Source organism: Bombyx mandarina, chromosome 21 (genome assembly GCF_030267445.1).
Source record: "Bombyx mandarina strain Sakado chromosome 21, ASM3026744v2".
In the NCBI taxonomy this organism is placed as follows: Eukaryota; Metazoa; Arthropoda; class Insecta; order Lepidoptera; family Bombycidae; genus Bombyx; species Bombyx mandarina.
This window is the reverse complement of record NC_143227.1, coordinates 4,287,445-4,307,719: the sequence shown is the minus strand read 5'-3', so window position 1 is coordinate 4,307,719 and position 20,275 is coordinate 4,287,445. Positions and strand designations below refer to the sequence as shown.

The window sequence follows — 20,275 nt, the reverse complement described above, 5'->3', positions numbered from 1 at the left end:
CCAAGGCATAGTCTGGAAAAGCTTCTTATTCTTGGTCAAGTGTAGGGGAAACGAGCCTAAGGCAGCGCACTTAAGCTGCTTTCAGACTATGCTGTACTATAGTACCATATAGTATAGCAACGTATACTTAGCCAATAATATATAGTACAGTACAATGTGAACGTGTCCGGTGCTTTTAGGTACCTCAAGCACCGGTCACCGTTCTCGGCGAACCCGTCGCTTGCGACGAAGGGCTCAACAAGTAAATTAACCCACAGACACAGCCTACTGAGTTTCTCGCCGGATCTTCTCAGTGGGTCGCGTTTCCGATCCGGTGGTAGATTCTGCGAAGCACGGCTCTTCCTAGGGTTCGTGCTAGCAACGTCGTCAGGTTTAAGCCCCGTGAGCTCGCCTACTAGTTAAGGTTACGCTGAAATAGCCTCTCAAGGCTATCAGCATAGGTTTTTTTTTTTGAGGAAATCGCCGGACTTCCGCCCTTTTCTGGGGATACTGGGCGGGGTATGTCAGAGTCGAACTGACTAAAACCTCCTGTCGCTCAACAACCAACGTCCAAACCGCGCATGAGACAGAACTCATGACAAGGCAAAGGGGGGAAAGTGAAGCGTTTAGTGCGGAGCACATCTCTCCCATCACCCTCCCCCTTGGGACGCCGGACTGGCGGTCGTCGGCGCCACGACCACCAGCCCTCTCGGTCGGCAGACTGTCCGAAGCCCGCCTAGATGGCGCCGGTTAGAGTGGGTTACCCTACGGAATACCCCGCTGGGCCACAACCAGCGTGGGTCGAGGGTAGCCGGCCTTCCATCACCCGGATGCTCTTGCGTAAAACGCGTGCAGAGCAGCTTGCACGTCGTCTTCTTAGGCCCCCTCGCCGGTCCCCAGACCGACATGTATTAGCATACGTAGGAAAAAAAATAACCTTATCAATATATGGTGCGCGATATTGTTGTGCTATGAGCTATATACCATATGCTTTATATTATAGCGTAGTCTGAAAGCAGCTTAACAAGATGATCGGACACTATAAAGAGGCCAGTTGGAGGCACCATTCAACAGGCGGTCCACCTCGCAGCGGACCGATCTTCACGGAAAGACTTACATACGCGTGGTCGCGACCTTCAGCAATGAAAGAACGATGAAGAAGAAGATAGTGAAAACAACAAATTTCCTATCGGCACAAGTCGTAACCTGAGAAGACAATCCGGTTGTTAACTATGCTCTCTCGTCCTGGCCGATTCCGCACTTGCATTAAACAATAGAAAATCTTAAAATAGATCTATTTTAAAACTTTATTTAATTTCGTACCTTTCTTTAGAACCAAGCACACATTATTTTAGATACCGTTTCAAGATTTTGATCGTAATGAAATCGAGTACTTATAATTTGCGTTGTGTTGTTTGTAAAGTTGCCTATTTTAATTTTTTGGCGATGTAATCTTAAGAAAATAAAATCGTATCACGTTAAACATAATGTTATTGACCAAAACAACGAAGTGACGATGATCATTATGTGTTTGTAAAGATCTACCGCATGCCGAAAGCGTCAAGAAACTAAGGACTTTCTTAATTACGTAAATTACGTAATACGTAAATGTTTGCAACAAACGTTGTCTTTAAATTTCCTGCTGTACATACTTACTAATTCTAAAGCCTACTTTCTATGAAGAGACTCAACGAGTATTGGAGCAGCTATTTTATTCGTATAAGATCGTACTATTTAATTTATGGTCGAATCACGCAGAACGATAGCTATAACCCATACGGGCTTCCGTCTATGCCACGATAAAATTCCTAAAACAGAAAAAAAAACATCATAGCGTAGCTACTACAACAATAGTTTGTAATGAATTAAATTGAATTCCTTGTCGTTTCAAAATACAGACTATTTTTCAAAATGTTATTAGTACCCCATTTTTCAAGCTCAGGCAATTCACGAAAATCAAAACACTTTTTAATTTTGTCTGCTCGTATTGTTTTAGCTTCGAAACGATGTAAGCGACACAAAACAATGATAATATGATGGCAAGATAAAGTACTGAATTAATCCGAGATATTTAGCTTTTATACGAGAAATATTTAGGGCATCAGCGTAAACATTTCGAACGGAGAGTTCGGATGCGGAAAGTGAAACCGTGGGTACTTCTACAATTTTTAATTTAGTTTGAGCTGCCTTCAGAGATGGATCAAGTTCGAAACTGGTCTGTTAGCAATCATCGACCGTTGGAGATGTTTGTCTGAGACGTCAGAGCGTATATTTATTTACACATGTATATCGATGTGTTTCAACCGAGACCGGCCTTTCATCTGACAAACACGGACCGACTGCGTTCTTTATGTCGCCGCGGCCACCACTCGGTAATTACGATTAGGCTAGCCGTTCAAATATTTTACGAAAACTTTAGTCCATTAATGAGCTACCGATACACCGACGTTCAGTTTTATACTGTTTACGTAATAAGTGAGCTGAGAACTTGTCTCGTGCAATTAAGAAAAAAAAAAGTTCTCTTATAATGTGTTTGTGTTTGACTCGGTTCTGTTTGGTTATGGTGTTTGTTATTGCAGCCCGTTTAGAGACGATCGACTTACCTGGAATTTATGAGAATTCACCAACAATAACATCGCTGAGAATATGGGAAAGCAAACACATATTATTCATGCGAGAAGTAAGTAGAAAGAACAAACAAAATTAATTTTTAATAAAGTTTTTTTTTTGGTTGTTTAATCTATGTTATTATATTTTTGACGTTTTGGCGGGAACGCGAGGAGTGAAGTTGTGTGATTTGTTTTATTTTGTCTATTTAGTGTTTCTTCAAGTTTAAATGTATAATAACGGTGGTTTATTAACTGTTTCATATCTGTGAAAGTGCACAAATGTGGGAAAACGAAACAAAGCTGCTGGACGTAACATTTCGGGATCCTCCAAAAAGTCTGAAGAAACTGAAAAAATCTCAGTAAATGACCACCATTTTACTGAGATTATATTTCATCCCATATCATCTCATTTCATTTAATTTCATCCCAGTTGATTAATGTCTCAAATTAATCATCTTCATTTCATTTCATTTCACTCCATATTATCATTTTTAAGAAAATGTGAATATAATATGTAAATTAAAATAAGACATGACTTAAATGTCTTAGTTACCAGGTCATAAAATCTCTTAAAAAAAATTACTATATTTTATTCTATGCGCATATAGTATGGTTCGATTTTTTACCCAAATACAACATAAGGGTACCGTACAAATTTATACATGCTTCAATTTAATGTTTGTAAGTTACAATGATTAATTTAAAAATTAACTTTCGTGGAATGACATTAACTTCAATTAATTTGCTATGTAGTTTGTTTGCATCTAAACCTTAGTAAACCAAAAAGCCATGTACCAAAAAGCATTGAGGAACCTAAATCTAACAATTTAAAACAGAGGCATGACCCCATTACAATGTAAACTTAATCCAAATTTCTGGCAACCTATCACATTTATACGAGTCATCTGTCCAAACTTTGGCAGGGTATCGTTCAAATAATCCGAGAATCGAGCAGCGAGGAGAGTTTGCCTCCATTGTGATCGCAGCGAGTGTAAACACTACATTCGTTCTCCGAAGGGCCCTGTCATGGGTAGCTTTCAAAACTTCACGGCTTTACTCGGCGACCTGTTTTTTTTTTTGTGGAGAAAATAGTATATTTACTGACATCCCTGTTTTGTGTGACAATGGAGACGTATCATGTTTTACGGAATTCCAACTTGTCAGAAACTTAACAACTGCGAGTCGATCCACCGCAACCAATCAATGTGAATATTGGTATCTGAAAATTTATTCTTTATAAACAGCCAGTCCGAAGATCATTTAAGTATTTAATAAGCAATAAAATGAACAGCAGAGTAGAATAGATATTACAAAGAAAATACAACGAACTAAAATTCCCTTTTCCAAATTAAAAGGATTGAAAAGAAGATTCTTTCAATAGGTAAAAAAAAACAATAAATAGATAATTCATATTAATATCATATTTTAATCTATAAATTTTACACAATATAATCAATTAAGAGCACTGCTATTGGTCAACTATCAAAGGTTCCGTTACACAGATATATAAATATCTAATAGAGATACAAGTCAAGCTAATACATATGTATATACAATGAGGATTTTGAAGTCGTCGTGGCTCAAAGGATAAGACGTCCGGTGCATTCGTTGTTGCGATGCACCGGTGTTCGAATCCCGCAGGCGGGTACCAATTTTTCGAATGAAATACGTACTTCACAAATGTTCACGATTGACTTCCACGGTGAAGGAATAACATCGTGTAATAAAAATCAAAACCCGAAAAATTTTAATTTGCGTAATCACTGGTGGTAGGACCTATTGTGAATCCGCACGGGTAGGTACCACCACCCCGCCTATTTCTGCCGTGGAGCAGCAATGCGTTTCGGTTTAAAGGGTGCGACAGCCGTTGTAACTATACTGAGACCTTAGAACTTATATCTCCAGGTGGGTGGCGCATTTAAGTTGTAGATGTCTATGGGCTCCAGTAACCACTTAACACCAGGTGGGCTGTGAGCTCGTCCACTCATCTAAGCAATAAAATAAAAATTCTAACCGCTTAATATTGTTTCAAGGAATCTTGGATAACATATTATGTTGATAATCCCAAATATCGATACCAAACATAATATAGAATGTAACGAGCTCACACAAATAACATTGTGTTTATTGAAAGCACATCCACATAGTAGCTCTTGTGGTCGTATGGATTCTGTTGATACTTTAATAAAAACATATACACATGTGAGGTCCACTTGTGAAATATTTACTATTTGGATTATATTATCAAAGTCTTGAGTTCCAGTATCAAGAGCTAAGAAACCTGCATGATATCACACTTTATTCTATCGATTGTTGATTGCTGCACTGCTTTCCCTTTTATTTGCCTTGTTTTCGAAATTAACTTCCTGCTTATATCTCCATTCCTTTTTTTATGCTTAGATGGGTGCACGAGCTCATAGCCCACTTGGTGCTAAGTGGTTACCGGAGCCCTTAGACATCCACGACGTAAATGCGCCACCCACCTTGAGATGTGAGTTCTAAGGTCTGAGTAAAGTTACAACGGCTACCTTACCCTTCAAACCGAAACGCATTACTGCTTCGCGGTAGAAATAGACAGGGTAGTGGTACCTACCCGTGTGGACTCACAAGAGGTCCTACGTTTCTATAATTCTCTTCGCGTTTTCTAATCTTTTTAATCTTCGCATATTGTAAATGTGAAAGATTTGTGTTTTTTACTCAATCACCCACAAAGGACAAACCCGAAATCCATACAAACTTGGGCCTGGCGTTACAGTGCTAGAATTTGGGTATAAGTTACAATACCTAAGAAGGTTTCATGAGCCCAATTTTCAGGTCTCCCAGCAATGGCCAAATTGGTAAAATCAGACAATGTTTACATTTTAGGTTATGTTTATTGTTCGAGATATTTTAATAAAAACGATATTTTTGAGGCTATTTCCTACTAAAGATAAGTATTTTTTTACGAAACCTGTTGCAGCAACAGGTTGCTTTAAAATAAAAATGGAACCTGTTACGAGAAATCGCGCGTTAGGTCGTTTACGAAAACGAACGAAAGCCAAAAATTAAAAACAACGTAATGCGAAACGCGCTGCGCACGAAATGATTTTTTTAAGGGATTTTATGACCTGGTAACTAAGACCTTTAGGTCAGTCTTATTTTAATTTTAATGAAAACTTTTTTATATGAAAAACTATATTTATATGATAACTTTTTTATATAAAATATAAATCATTACGTGCTCCCATATTATCTAATCACATTTCATTTCATTTTATTTCATGCCTTTTTTATTTTAATTTTTTATTGCTTAGATACCCTTCGACGAGCTCACAGCCCACCTGATGTTAAGTGGTTACTGGAGCTCATAGACATCTACGACGTAAATGCGCCACCCACCTTGAGATATAAGTTCTAAGGTCTCAGTATAGTTACAACGGCTGCCCCGCCTTTCAAACTGAAACGCATTACTGCTTTACGGCAAAATCCAAAATATCTTCAGTTGGCAACATTAAAGATAACTTATCACGATTTGATACATTTGTGTTTTTCTATGGCATAGTCATATTAATATAAAAATGCAAAACTACCCTTTCATGCTATATTTAATGATGTCAGTTGTAGATATTTTGAATTGCCGCCATTGTAAGTAGTTGTGTCACGATTCGATGGCCATACTCTATTTACATTGATTAAAATGCCTATAAAAACAGTAATTTATCCTAAAGCAAAAGAGTATTAATTATTTTTTACACTTGATTTCCACTAAATCGATCCTATTTTATGGATGCTCTAATTCTAATCCGCACGTTTGTGGAGCTAGTTACGGATATTGAAATAAGTGTTGCAGATGTTTACAAAGATTGTTTAAAACAAAAAATTGAATTCAACTTATTTTCTACACTTGGCCATTGTCAATGAAGCTAAGATTTTAATAGGTTAATCAAGCAAAATAGACGAATTTTTTGGTACATATCCCATTCGTGTAACGCTTAGGCCCAAAATGGGGTTTCTCCTTTGGGTGAAAATTTTGCACAAGGATCGTTTATAACTTCGATTAATCTTATCACGGTAAATAACTTAGCATAATTATTGCAATATACAGGCTGGTTTTTGGTTTTACCTATCGATAACAATTAATATCCGACTAGTAATTTATAGACCAGAGTTACATTAGCAATTCTTTGTCGCGAGAAAATGCAACGTGGTTTTTTCTATACATATAGTAAATTTAAATACGAGTGTTGAGTATGTTAAATTAACCCACAGACTGCCCACGGAGTTTCTCGTCGGATCTTCTCAGTGGGTCGCGTTTCCGATCCGGTGGTAGATTCTGCGAAGCACGGCTCTTGCTAGGGTTCGTGCTAGCAACGTCCTCAGGTTTGAGCTCACCTACTAGCCCGATAACGCTGATATAGTCTCTAGATCATCAGTAAAGGGTAGGAAAAAAAAAACTTATGATTATTTTAATACATGACTAGTGAATCTTATACCTTTAAACGAGCAATTCTTGTATATATATATAATCTGAATCTCGGAAACGGCTCCAACGATTTTCATAAAATTTAGTATACAGGGGATTTCGGGGGCGATAAATCGATCTTCTTACAGTTTATTATCAGAAAATGTTGTTTTGTTCGTGTTTTCAATAATCAACTTTATCGATAATGAACTTACTTGAGTAACTTACTTAAGTACTTACTTAAGTGAATTGAACTCTTAATTGAGAGCAACTAACTGCTTTAAAGACACAACAAGATGGCGTTATCAAAAAAAAATTATCGGTCATCGTCTAGTAATAATTAGGTAGAATAGGGATCGCAGCGCATAAAATAAAACTTCCACTGTTCCAAAATCTTCTGTTATAATAATAATTAATAATTAACACTGTTATTACGTCTTGTTCATTTTTCAACCGTCTTCGCCATCTTCTTTTTCTCTGTCATTCTATCTGTCATTCTCTTCTCCCTTTCTTTCCGTTTTCTCTCACTCACATCTTAACGCTCCGTTCCACACTATTTTCATACGTTCCGTTCTTACCACTCCTACAATTATAACCTCTAAAACATTTCAAAATAATTTATCGCAAATCGCAATAATGTACACAAACTCTTCCCTATAAATGCTCCACGAATCCCTAAACATTTAGTAGCACAGTAGTATTTCCGCTAAGGGATGTCAGCAGGGTGGCTTGTCGCGTCCCGGCCACAATTAAATGTTACCGCGCGACCGACTCCCAATGCAGCACACATCATTGCATTTCATTCGTTATTCGCTAACTTTTTTTTTCAACAGATTTTCGTATCGGTCAGACTACGATTTAAAGAGAATATACATTAATATTGCTCTGCTATTTAGTGATTAATTTAACTTTCGATTTTGATCTCAACGAATCTTAGTGTAGTTCATTTAGATGGAAACTTTAATTGATAACAAATCATTAGCATCCAATTTAAATATTGTCTTTTTCATTATTATTTGGCGCTGTTTTGGCAATGTTGGCCTTTATATTCCTTTTTTATTTACTGCTTAGCTGGGTGGACGAGCTCACAGCCCACCTGGTGTTAAGTGGTTACTGGAGCCCATAAACATCTACAACGTAAATGCGCCACCCACCTTGAGATATAAGTTCTAAGGCCTCAGTTTTTCGTTCTAAACGCTAATCGAATTGTAGCATAGACTGCACCGGTGTTTTTGTAAAAGAACCGGTGGATCGGAAAGCGCGTGACGTATTTCACTCGGTCACGCAATTATTTCGTATGGAAATCGTAATAGTTCGATATAGACTTATAAAGGCAAAATACATGTAGCAGTCAGATACAGACTTATAAAGGTATAGTGGAAACTTTTTAGGATTAAAAAAAAACTTGCTTAGAAGGTTGAACAGGCTTTATGTCCCTTTTCGGGCAGAGGGCTGAGCCTCCTACCAGGTATCCGGGTACTAGGTACCAGGTATCCGCACCTAGGGGTTGCGCGGGGTGTGGGATTTGACGGTCTACAGATGTTGGGACCTTAGTTTATATCATATCTTATATCTTATCCTATCTTATATTATGCCTATGCTTATATTATATCCTGATGCTAAATAACAACTCAAGACTTGAGTTCTAAGTCTCTGTCAGATAGTACAGCGTCTGCCCCACGGAAGCTGCTTCGTGGTAAAAATAGGAAGGGTATTTATTGGTACTGACTCGTGTGTGTTGAGAAGACGCCCTACCACCATAGAAGCAAATTATAATTTTGGCGCATTTGATTTTATTACACGACGCTATTCCTTCATCGTGGAAGTCATTTTTTTTATGATTGAAAGATTACTGGTAGCCCGGAGGCCTTTCCAGTTTCACCAGGACAGGTGGGCGAGCAAAGGTTCAGCAAAGAAGGGTGGAATATGCTACCAACTGCCCGAGCGCCTCCGAAGTAGACCCAACAACTCAAGAGCAATTGGTTCGCGAATGAATCTACTACTGGATCGGAATCGCGACTCGCTGAGAAGATCCGGCGAGAAACTCAGCGGGCTGATGCATGGCTCAGGTTACACGTCGACCTCTTTGTCGAGTTCGACGGGTACGGTTACCGGGAAGTCATTCGTGAACATGTCTTGCGTATGTATTTCATTAAAAAAATTGGTACCGGCCTGCGGGATTCGAACACCGGCACAGTTGCATCGCCCAATATGAATGAAACGGGCGTCTTATCTCTTAGGCCATTGCGATGCTTGAATACAATTATTTTCAATTTAACATAATTCAAGTTATTAAAGCTCTTTTGATTTTCATTACGTTTATACAATCACTTTATTTGTTTTAAATTGAGAGACGTTAACGCTTAATTCAGACTAAATATTGGTCCACAAGAAAACTCCAAAAGAAAAAAAGAAATCGCACATACGCTGTTATAAAGTCACTTATACAATTTTTGTTAAAATTGAACTGAGTATGAGAAAATACATTTTTTAATAGTTATATCAATGAGATGTTTGCTTTTACTGATTAAATTTAAAGTTGTCGCTTAAAAAGGTATTATTGTTTTTATTTCTTTAGTCTAGCAGAACTATAAACATAATAAGATGTTGAATTTTCCAACATTTCTCCTGAAAAATTACATAACTTGCATAAGTGATATTATTGCACCGTGTGTGCGATATATACAATAGTGTAAATAAATTTCAGCTGTGAAGGTATAGGATACCTCGTTTCCGTGAACCCTTGCGAATCAGCGGGCGGTCCACTCGAGGATCTCGAGGGCTGTTTGTTTTGCTGGTGTTTGTACTCTGTGGCGCCCTACTTCGAGAGACCATCTCGTTACATCACTAACTTGACTCGCTTCCCTTCAGCCGGTTACGTTGTGTACACACCAGCTGCTTGTTTTAAAGGAACCGCCTACTTAGATAAATTGTTGGTGGCATCTATATGTTAATACGTGAAGCAAAAACTTTGTGTACCTCTTTTTACGAAAACTGTGCGGACGGAGGAGTATGAAATTTCCCACACTTATAGCGAATATAGAGAAGCCTTTTTTAAATTATGCATTAAAAAAAAACATTAAATCAATAAATAACAAATATTACACACACTACCATGTGTTTGACACACACACGCATATATACTCTTTTGTTTATTGTCAAACTTTTGTTGTTGTTTAAAATCTGTCGTCAAATTGAGAATACTAGTGGTCTCGCAGTAGTCGAAATTCGACTATAATTAATTGGAATTGTAAGTTTGTACACTATTATGATTGTATTTTATACTTTTATAATCACAAATTTCGCCAAGACTACACTATAAAAAACATTAACAAAGATAAACAATATTTAATCTATTCTCAATTTGACCACAGACGTCAAGAACAAAAGTTTGACAATAAATAGTATGCATGCGTGTGTGCGTCAAATACACGGTATGTAGTGTGTGTAATGTTTTCTTTATTGATTTAATGCATCTTTTATGCATTATTTTAAAAAAATATTAGCATTGTGCACTTCTTCTCTATATTCTCTTTATGTGTGGAAAATTTCATACTCCTCCGTCCGCGCAATTTTCGTAAAAAGGGATACAAAGTTTTTGCTTCACGTATTAATATATAGATATTTATATTGTTTATCTTTAATATTATTTGTCTATAGTGTAGCCTTGGCGAAATTATAAATAAAGTCTTTGACAATAGAACCATAATAATGTTCAAATTTATAATTTAATTTATAATTATAGTCGAATTTCGACTACTAGTATTTAAAATTGCTTACGCTCTTTTTCTTTCTGTAATGCCCTCTTTTTGAATGATTATTATATGGTCAATATATAACTTTTATCTGTTGTCGATTTAGACGGAATAGCAGTTGGATTATTTGCAATGTTAATTGGGAATAAAACGTTTTCTCTTGGCGGCAGCAGACGTACGTAAACCTACAGTAACACATTATACAGATGAAGTAGGTATATTATTATCACATTGTATTCGTCGAATTATTTTATTGATAGTCGGAGAAATAAAAAAAATATAAATATATCGAGCAAACTTAAAAATACACTTGAGTTAACTAACAGAAGTGCAAATCAGAGTTCATTAAGCAGCGCACAAAAAAACACAATGTTGTCAATCATCGCAACGATGATTTGTTGTAAAATAGCGCCGGAGAACTGGGGTCGCGGCGGGCGGCCTTCATTCACGATGCTCACTCAGTCCTTACACATTAACACCTATTACCGGGGCGCCCTTTGTCGCACGCAAAACACTACTACACTTTCCTTTTACTGTTTATTGTTATCGTTTTGTTTCACTACGCAAACCGTTCAACAACAATGCCCCACTCGGTTCGTCGGACACTTTCAAGTGTCGAAAAGCGGTAATTTGCCTCATTCGCTTATTGTCGAGGCTAAAAGTCAGCCTTTGTCGGAGCTCTGTGGAATTGGCAACGTTTAGATTCGACGGAGGCAATTCTCGGGGAGTGGACGCGTTTTATCGACGGGTCCCGGTCACTCTCGGATTTCACACCTCAATGGCTGCCTAATGGACTATTTCAGGCGAAGTTTGAAAAGCTTTTTCCTTTTCCAGCGCCTTTATATTTATATGTTTTAGATTCCTTTCAATTGGTCCATCAATATTGTCGTGCAGTGGCTCTTTGATCGTAATAATTTAGCTGATCTATGATTCAATTAGAATCAGATATGCAAAATCAATACGAATTATCATATAAAACGCACGCGTACCAATTTATCACGGCTTGAGAGTTAATTATTAAATTATGTACTTCTCAACGATTTGGAATAAAAACTAGCAAATGGTAAAGTCAACTTATACATATTTGTGTTGTCGTCAAAAGCCACAGTTTTCGAACAATGTGAGATTGTTTCACGTAGATAATGTCTGCGTTTAATCTCGGACTAAAGAGAACAATATCGAGCCCGCAGATAAGCGCCAGGAAGTTGACGCATTCGTCCCTTCCCATGAATGCGTTCGAGTTTGTAAGACTTTTGTTATGCTGATAACATGATAAAAAATTGCGTTCTTGCACCTTACTGGTTTGCGAAATTATAATGCGAAGACCGTAAATATTTGGGTCCGTTATTTTTACGATGTTTCTAAAGCATGTTAGGATTGTTTTCGAACAGTGCCGCGAACCGCATGTTGATGCGATGATTCGACAAAGGTGGCAGACCATATTCACTCTCAATTCTTTAGTTTTAATTTGAGCTAACTACAGAACCACGTAACAAGAAAGACCGGTATACTGGATATCAAACTTAATGATACGTCTTAGGATTAGGCTCTAAACACTGGCATGAATCTTAAAACACAAATGAATTGACAAGCTTTTTTAATGCCATTTCGAACAGAGCACAAATATTTTTATTCAACGGGTTCGTACCGCGATTTTTTATTTCACTGAATAGGAATGAGTAAAAGAGGCAGTCAGAAAAATTAACTGGTAAAAGTTTTTCATATGATGAGAAGATCGCAATTGATATCTTTGCTCCGACAATTATTGTCTACCCAATGGGAGAGATCGCTCTAAGAATTCGACCTCCCGTTGTGTTTTCATGTTGAATGTTTTGCATTTGTTTTTCCATCCATGATGTCTCCTGTTAGTTCCATCTAATCCACTCTGTGTTGAAGTTAGTTCCATCTAATCACCATAAAGTATGGTGTATAAAAAATAAACGAAAGTTTTTATTTTTATTTTTGATAACATTGTCGTGTACAATGAAACATACTCAAACAATCGAAGAGAATAGACATATTTGTGGGCACCCGTCTTCCAACCCATAGTCTATCTGTGATCGTGACCATTAATATACGATAGCATTAAAATCGCGGTCAGATACCGTCAAATAAAAACCTTGCGCTCTGAGAAATTAAATATCGTTTCACCATAACCACCGAAACCATATCGTTTCCATTATATCATCGCCGCACTCGCCATAGGAGCATAGTTCTTCAATGCTATCTGAGACACACTTTAATGCTATTAGGGACACAAATCGTTTATCAACCGTGTCGAATTCTAAGTTCGTTCACAAGACTTTATATGACTCAAAATATTTTCCTTTATATGGACAGATCTTTGCAAATAAATTGTCAGTGTCAAGGGAACGGCTAAACTGTTCATTCTTCTAATAGAGAGCTGGTTGTAAGCGAAAAAGCACTTAAAAGCTTAAAGTTACTTACATAATAAATGCGACTTTTTTGTGACGCGATTTATGGTTTAATAATGTAATGTACCTAAATAAAACAAAGGAAAAAAGTTTGTCCATCAAACTCTGGGAGAAATATTGCATTGAATGTATTAGGTACTTATAGTATGTATTGAAAATGAATATGTGGATTAGAAGTGACGCAGCATCTGGACTTAATTTTTAAATAATCCATGTAGGTAGTTGATACCTAATTTCACTAAAATGTTATTTTATTAATAATGTAAGTAACAAGAAATTCTAAAAATTCAATTGTTATCGCATTATGTAAGTACACGTTTTTAAAAACCTTTACGTAGAAATATACATTAACACGCTAATATTTTAAAATAATTACTATAATCCTCCTAAATTGGTACATATTGTTCTGACCAAGTCATTTATGAATTGGTTAAAGTTTTGTCTTTTGTTCATAGCAAATTCTCACGAGCTGCGTCCGAAATATTAATATACTTAGGTATAACATGACTCATTAAAATTCCTAGTAACACTAAGCCTGTCTTTTTGTGGATCTAAGTCGCTCTCTCACTGTACGTAAGAGCGAGACAAAAAACTGTTTCATTGTATCAGTAGTATTTCCAAGAAAGAGTGGAATGTTGCGTATTTCGCTATTGAAGCTCAATAATTACGACAAACTATAAGAGAAATTACTTTTTTAGATAATACCTATATTTATAAAAGTCGATGGTTTTCTATGAAATTATCAGAAAATATTCAGATTGGTCCGTCGAGTGATTCCGTGAAATTTGATAGCGATCGGTAAAAGACAAACCAAAGATCCGCCGAATAGAAGCAATATACATATACCTACTGAGTTTTGACTAGTACATGTATATTTTAAACATCACAATTTATACTTGAGATCTTTGAACTTAACTACAAGGTGGGTGGCGCATTTACGTTGTGGATGTCTATGGGCTCCAGTAACCACTTAACACCACGTGGGCTGTGAGCTCGTTCACCCATCTAAGCAATAAATATATCAAACGGGTGAAAGGCTATTTGGTTTAAGCGACATTTCGCTTAATAAGCGACATTTATTTTTGTAATTAAAGATTCCTTTTATTAGGTATTAGTATCAACAATTCGATGTTTTTAATTGAACTTCAATAAAGTTTACTTAATTCAAATAGGTTGAAAAAGGCTTTTTTTTGATACGATATTTTTTCCAAATTTTAAACTTGAAATGGCTCTTCTGTGTAGTTGAAAAAACATGGCTCAAACCAAATAGTCTTTCACGGCTCGATATATCTCTCTCACTAATGTATGAAATATATCATTCATTATAATATAATGTCTATTTTGTACCGTATGTTCCATGGGGAGTGCTCTGAGGAATTGTTTGTGATGATACCGTCATCACGTTTTTACCATCGCACTGCCCGCCACCGTTCATCCACAATGCGTTTCCATAGATCTTATTTGTCACGTATCATCTGGCTTTGGAATGAGCTCCCCTCCACGGTGTTTCCCGAGCGCTATGACTTTTCCTTCTTCAAACGAGGCTTGTGGAGAGTACTTAACGGTAGGCAGCGGCTTGGCTCTGCCCCTAGCTTTGCTGAAGTTCATGGGCGACGGTAACCACTCACCATCAGATGGGCCGTATGCTCGTCTGCCTGCAAGGGCAAATAAAAATAATAATAACAATAATAATCGAAAACAAGTCACACGCATTAGTCTCGCCTCAAGCTAGGATTTCCTGTACTACGGGGCCATAGACTGTTATACATACTTTAATACATTTAAATATATACAAATATAGATATTAACCATCCAGATAAAAAGTAAACAAATTTGCCTATCACTCAAATGTTTGTCCGATGTGGGAATTAAACCCTCGAACTACTTTACCGCCGAGTCAGTCAATATACCTACCTTTATTGCCTTACAATGAAACTAACTTATAAGGCATTATACGTATGAATGTCATATTACCATAATACCATATATTATACTTCAACAGCGTTCTGAATTTGGACAGCATATTTCTTTCTAGTATTTTTTATGTTAACAAACTTATCTAATTCGTGTTTATCTTGTCTTTTTTAGGGTATCCTACATTTCTTCTGTCCAATTCGACTTTGCCGTGGTATTTCAAATTAACAATAGCTGCTATAAGCATTATAATCTTGTTATAATTTTATAAATCTTGTTGTAAAAATACATCAATAAAACTATTTATTGTATAAGTTTCCCGACCGTTAAGTAAAACTTAATGATGTTCCCTTTGAGGAATAATCTCTGAATACTCGCAAAAAAATTTGTTTTCTAAAATAAATATTAAATTGTACAACCCTTCTAATTGTAATACCTAATATTATGTATTCTGTGTATTGAATATATGGTGGTAATCCGAGGTGAATGAATCAAGCGAGCAAAAAGATTCAACAAAAAATACACACTTTAATCTAAAATCTAAGTAACCCAGAGCTAGAGAAGAAAAGCTATCAGCACCTTGAAACATTGCCGCTACCTACCCTCGTTCATAACATGAATTCCTTCACTTATTTTCCTACCTAATTCTAAGTCTAACCGTCGGTATGAAAAGCAACTGCCCGAAATTGTTGAGACAATTTTGTAAAAAAAATATTTAAGTTTAATAATTTCTCATTTGGAATATAGGATCTATATTGGAATTTAGGTTAAAGTTTAAAATTGAGGTTGAGGTATCTATATAGAGAAAGAAATAAATAAAACATAAAGTAATATAAATATTTAACTACATTTATTACACAAATGCCTCATTGGATTGTTCTTCCCTTATGAAACTACGAGAAAGATTGGATGCATATTAGTCTGAAAAATATGAATAGTGTGTGAAAGAAGTAGGTATCTAATCTATACTTATATAATATAATATTATAAAGAGGAAAGATTTGTTTGTTTGTTTGTATTGAATGGGCTCTGAAACTACTGTACCGATTTGAAAAATTCTGTCACTGTTGGGAAGCTACACTATTCCCGAGTGACATAGGCATTAATCTTTTTTGAAAAAAATAGGGATCCTTACTAAAACTTCAATAATGTAACCCAAAGTGTAAAAAAAGATACCTAACGTATTCTTTACATCGCGTGCCCTGCGAAAACTATAAACGATAGAATAAAATAATGTACTACGACTTTGTAGAACACATTATTATTTACAAAAAGTGTCGCGACAGCATATGTCTAACTATTATAGTTATGCAGCAATAAGTGTTCTTTTATTTTTAAAAATAAAACCACGTCAAATATCGTTGAAATTTTTGTGAAAGACCCCGGCGAAGCCGAAGCGGGCCGCTAGTCATATTATAATAGTAATACCATACTCGTATAGCTTTACGACTTAAGACGTTAAATTTAATGATTTTTAATGATAAAATAGGTTCACTCAAAACTCCTGAATGGCTTAAGTAATATAATTTGAATGTTCTGTTTATGTTTGTTATTATTCTTTTTATATTCCTGTACATAATAGAGTATAAATAATAATAAATAGCACGATATTTATGTAGAATATCAAAGCATAATTAGAATTAACTATTTATTTTTCGATAAGCATAACCTACGGCACTATTTTAAAAAATAAACTACAAGAAATTATATGTGGGCTTATGTGCTGCATTTGTATCGTAACTCAAAGATCTCTAAGGAGCTGCTTCTGCATTCCTTGGAAGATGACTCTTATAAGAAACCGAAAAAAAGACATTTAAATCTGCTTCTACGATATAGTAAAAGTGATTGATGAAGCTTTATGTTTATTTTCATACAATTTTTTTTTATGTAAACTCCATTATACACATCAACGACCTACAGTTTAATCAAATAATAATAACATTGAAATAAAACATGTTTGTCTTCGTTATTTTAAATTTCTATTTATTTGTTTCAATAATACTAATTCATACTTTTGTTTATTTTAATTAAATCAATACGTATTCTAGTAAATAAACAACGTTATGTTTACATAATTATTAACAACATAGCGTGGACACGATTATCGCGTGCCGATACATATGTACAAATAGACACGTACACCCTATCTACATACATAGCTTGGTCGTTTTCAGACTTTACATGAACGATTTAAGTTAAACATGACTTCATATGAAAGATCACTTCGGAATAGCAATATCCAACGTAAGGTACAAAGTAAAATTCACAAAAAATGTAGAATTTGTAGAAAAAGAAAAAAAGAAAAGAATTTTCCTAAATACAGGTTATTATATAGAGCTTCAAGAAAGAATTGAAAATTGGAAGTCAGCAACATAATTACGGTATAACACAGAAAGAGCACGATCGGGAATAGCTTAGAATTAATCTATAGAGTAATTTCACTAAACGTAAATTCCACTCCGGTATCATAATTACAGTTCATATTGAATATTCACAATTTATACAATCGGTTAGTTATATTTGGCACAGTTTAAATATCCGGCGGGCGATGTTGGTCGGGAGGGCTTGGAGGCGCAGGCGTGGCGTGCCGCCTTAGCTGCTGGAGTAGTGCGGGTTCCAATGCCGGCCACCATCCCCCCAGCAGCGGATACTGTGTAGCCGTTGTCAACCGTCCTCTGGTTTCTTCATCTACACCGCGTTCCTCTTGGTCGCTGGCTACCACATCTATATCTTCCTCGGGTTCTTCGTCACAGCTGCTATCTCGCCGCTGCCTTTTCTCGGGAGTTTCGTCGGGCGCCAGCAGCGAGGCGACGTCGAATTGTCGTTTGCGCGGCTGCCCTCCGCCGGCAAGTCGGGCCGCATTCCAGAACGGAAGTGGTAACGCTGTCGGGGGAGGCGATTGCGGCGGCGGCGAAGGCGAGTCTTCGCCATCGTCGTCCACCGCTAGTCCCATGTGTTTTCTCACCTTTCTCTGGGCTTTGCGTCTTCGAAAATCGCCCTTTCGGAAATCTTCAACGTTTGCAGGATGTATGGCCCAATAGTGCCCTTTCCCATTAGCCGACCTGCCTGCCTTCACGAAGCAGTCGTTCAATGATAGATTATGTCGTATTGAGTTGCGCCAGCCGGGACCGCGGGTTCGGAAGTACGGATAATTGTCCAAAATATGTTGATAAATATCGGATAGAACTAGTTTCCTTTCTGGCGAACTGAGGATGGCCATCGCGATGAGTCCTATGTAGCTGTGTTGGGGCTTCGGTTCTTCGGGTTGCAGGGCGCGTTGTTGCAGCAGCGACATGGACAGCGCCAGGCGCGGTCCGTAGGGTCCGTAACATGGTGCTACCGTCGGTGGATATAGCCGTAGCCGCTCGGCGACGGCGTAGTTGTAAAGCTGAAGACGATAGTGGTCGATTGCGGCAGCCGTAACTGTCGGAGCGTCTTTACCGAGCGGCCAGGAGCCTCCCTCGGCACCGCTGCACATGTTGTCAAGCAGAGAGCCAGCGTCGGAGTGGAGCTAAGCGCGGCGGAGCGACGGCCGCGAGTTCGGATGGGGGCCGGACCGACCTCAGCCAATCACCGCCGCCCTACACTTGTATACGTGTTATTGTTTAGCGACGGCCCACTCCAGTGGCTTTGCGACTCCACGCTCCCTGCCTTGAGGCTACAAGTACAGCCAGCAATAAAATTCCTAATCACCTTCTATTGTAAAATACATTATTCTTTTAATGTTGTTTGTGAGGTAATTAGGAAAATAATATGACGTATTATTTAGATTCATTTTCACAGATCGTAACGGCCTATTTCTTTTTATAATTTTCCAATATAAGTGTTCGTAAGGTGATTTAAGTTTAAAAAACTAAGGCAAAAATACTCTGCTTTAGTTAGAAAATTACTGGGTTTGGAAAAAATAATTACCAATAGGAGGTTTTGTTGCTGACGTAATGTTTATCATAGTCCTAATCTTTTCTGTCCATTTCAATTATTGAAACAAAAGCTTTCCCTTTAAATTATAACAACGTATTACGTAAATTCAATTTACTTGCAATAAAAACTGTATTCTGACTTTGACATAAAAAAATACTAAGCATTACCAAATTATGAACAAATAACAAACAAGAGCTTGCATAGGCAAATAATCCTAGCGTGTTCCAGTATCACAACTAATATAGATTATTGCGACATCATGCTAATATAAATTGGCATTAAACAATTATTTTAATGTGGCAAACATATAAGTGTTTAGTACAATACTATATACCATTTTTCACCATCGTTAACGATAAATATAGATTCGTGCTTTTTTTTCTATCTGTACATCATCAAAACCGTTACAAATGACAACTTTGTAGCGAGTGCTTCCCTGTTATTTCAGAGATATCACAACACACAACAACACATTACTTCTCAGGAGGTGAGCGGGAAAGGGATGCAGCTAGAAAAATACCTTCCCCTACCGGAGAGCGAGAGGGATAATCGCAGAACAGTTTCATGCACGACAACAACACAAGTAACAATTTCAAATCTAACGTTGTTTTATTCGGAATTCGATCTAAGCTACGAAAAAATAAAGATGAATTCTGCATTGTCAAAAGCTAAACGTATTATGTTTTCGAATTGGGAATGTGCGTTTGAAAACAAAAAGCACGGGCAAGAATCGTGTCTGTGTGCGAGAGGGGCAGAGGATGGTATCGTTGTAACGCGCGACTCTCGATGCAGTTACCGCCCATTTAAATACGCCATTTTGTTTACTGTCTCCAGTCTCCACGGCTGGAGCCTTTGTGTTTCGTTTCGAGAAAGCAGTGTTTTGTGGAATAAGTAAATCGCAGGAAACATTTAGGTATATGTAGGTTAGACAATGAGGGACTGAGGTTCGGTGGGTCCGCATCCGAAGTGTTTGTACAGTTCGATTGATTCAAACAAAAGAGTATTACGTTCGTTGTCAGAAAGCCAATTATTGCACGCATCAAATATTTTCATTTAGAAAGTTTTTTTTTTTTATATTATTGGCGAAGCGTGTTTTCTTTTTGGGTTTTATTAAAAATCACAGTTTACAATCGAGTCGTTTTAAATTTTTTATAAGTTCAAACCTATAATTCGTGGTAGGGCGTAGGTATTTTGAGTTCGTATAAGATGTCTATATAACTA

The 20,275-nt window shown here is 37.0% G+C and overlaps 1 protein-coding gene and 1 long non-coding RNA gene across 2 annotated transcripts; one reads left to right on the top strand and one right to left on the bottom strand.

Moving 5' to 3' along the window:
* The first annotated feature begins 2,213 nt into the window (after positions 1 to 2,213).
* Positions 2,214 to 20,059, top strand: LOC149500442 (uncharacterized). Its single transcript, XR_016324923.1, has 3 exons — positions 2,214 to 2,351; positions 2,559 to 2,659; positions 19,503 to 20,059. It is a non-coding gene; the product is annotated as an uncharacterized LOC149500442 (long non-coding RNA).
* Positions 17,096 to 18,656, bottom strand: LOC114244474 (forkhead domain 102C). The gene has a single exon (XM_028176316.2). The coding sequence runs from the start codon at positions 18,609 to 18,611 to the stop codon at positions 17,664 to 17,666; it is 948 nt and encodes a 315-aa protein (XP_028032117.2). The 5' UTR covers positions 18,612 to 18,656; the 3' UTR covers positions 17,096 to 17,663.
* Positions 20,060 to 20,275: the final 216 nt, after the last annotated feature.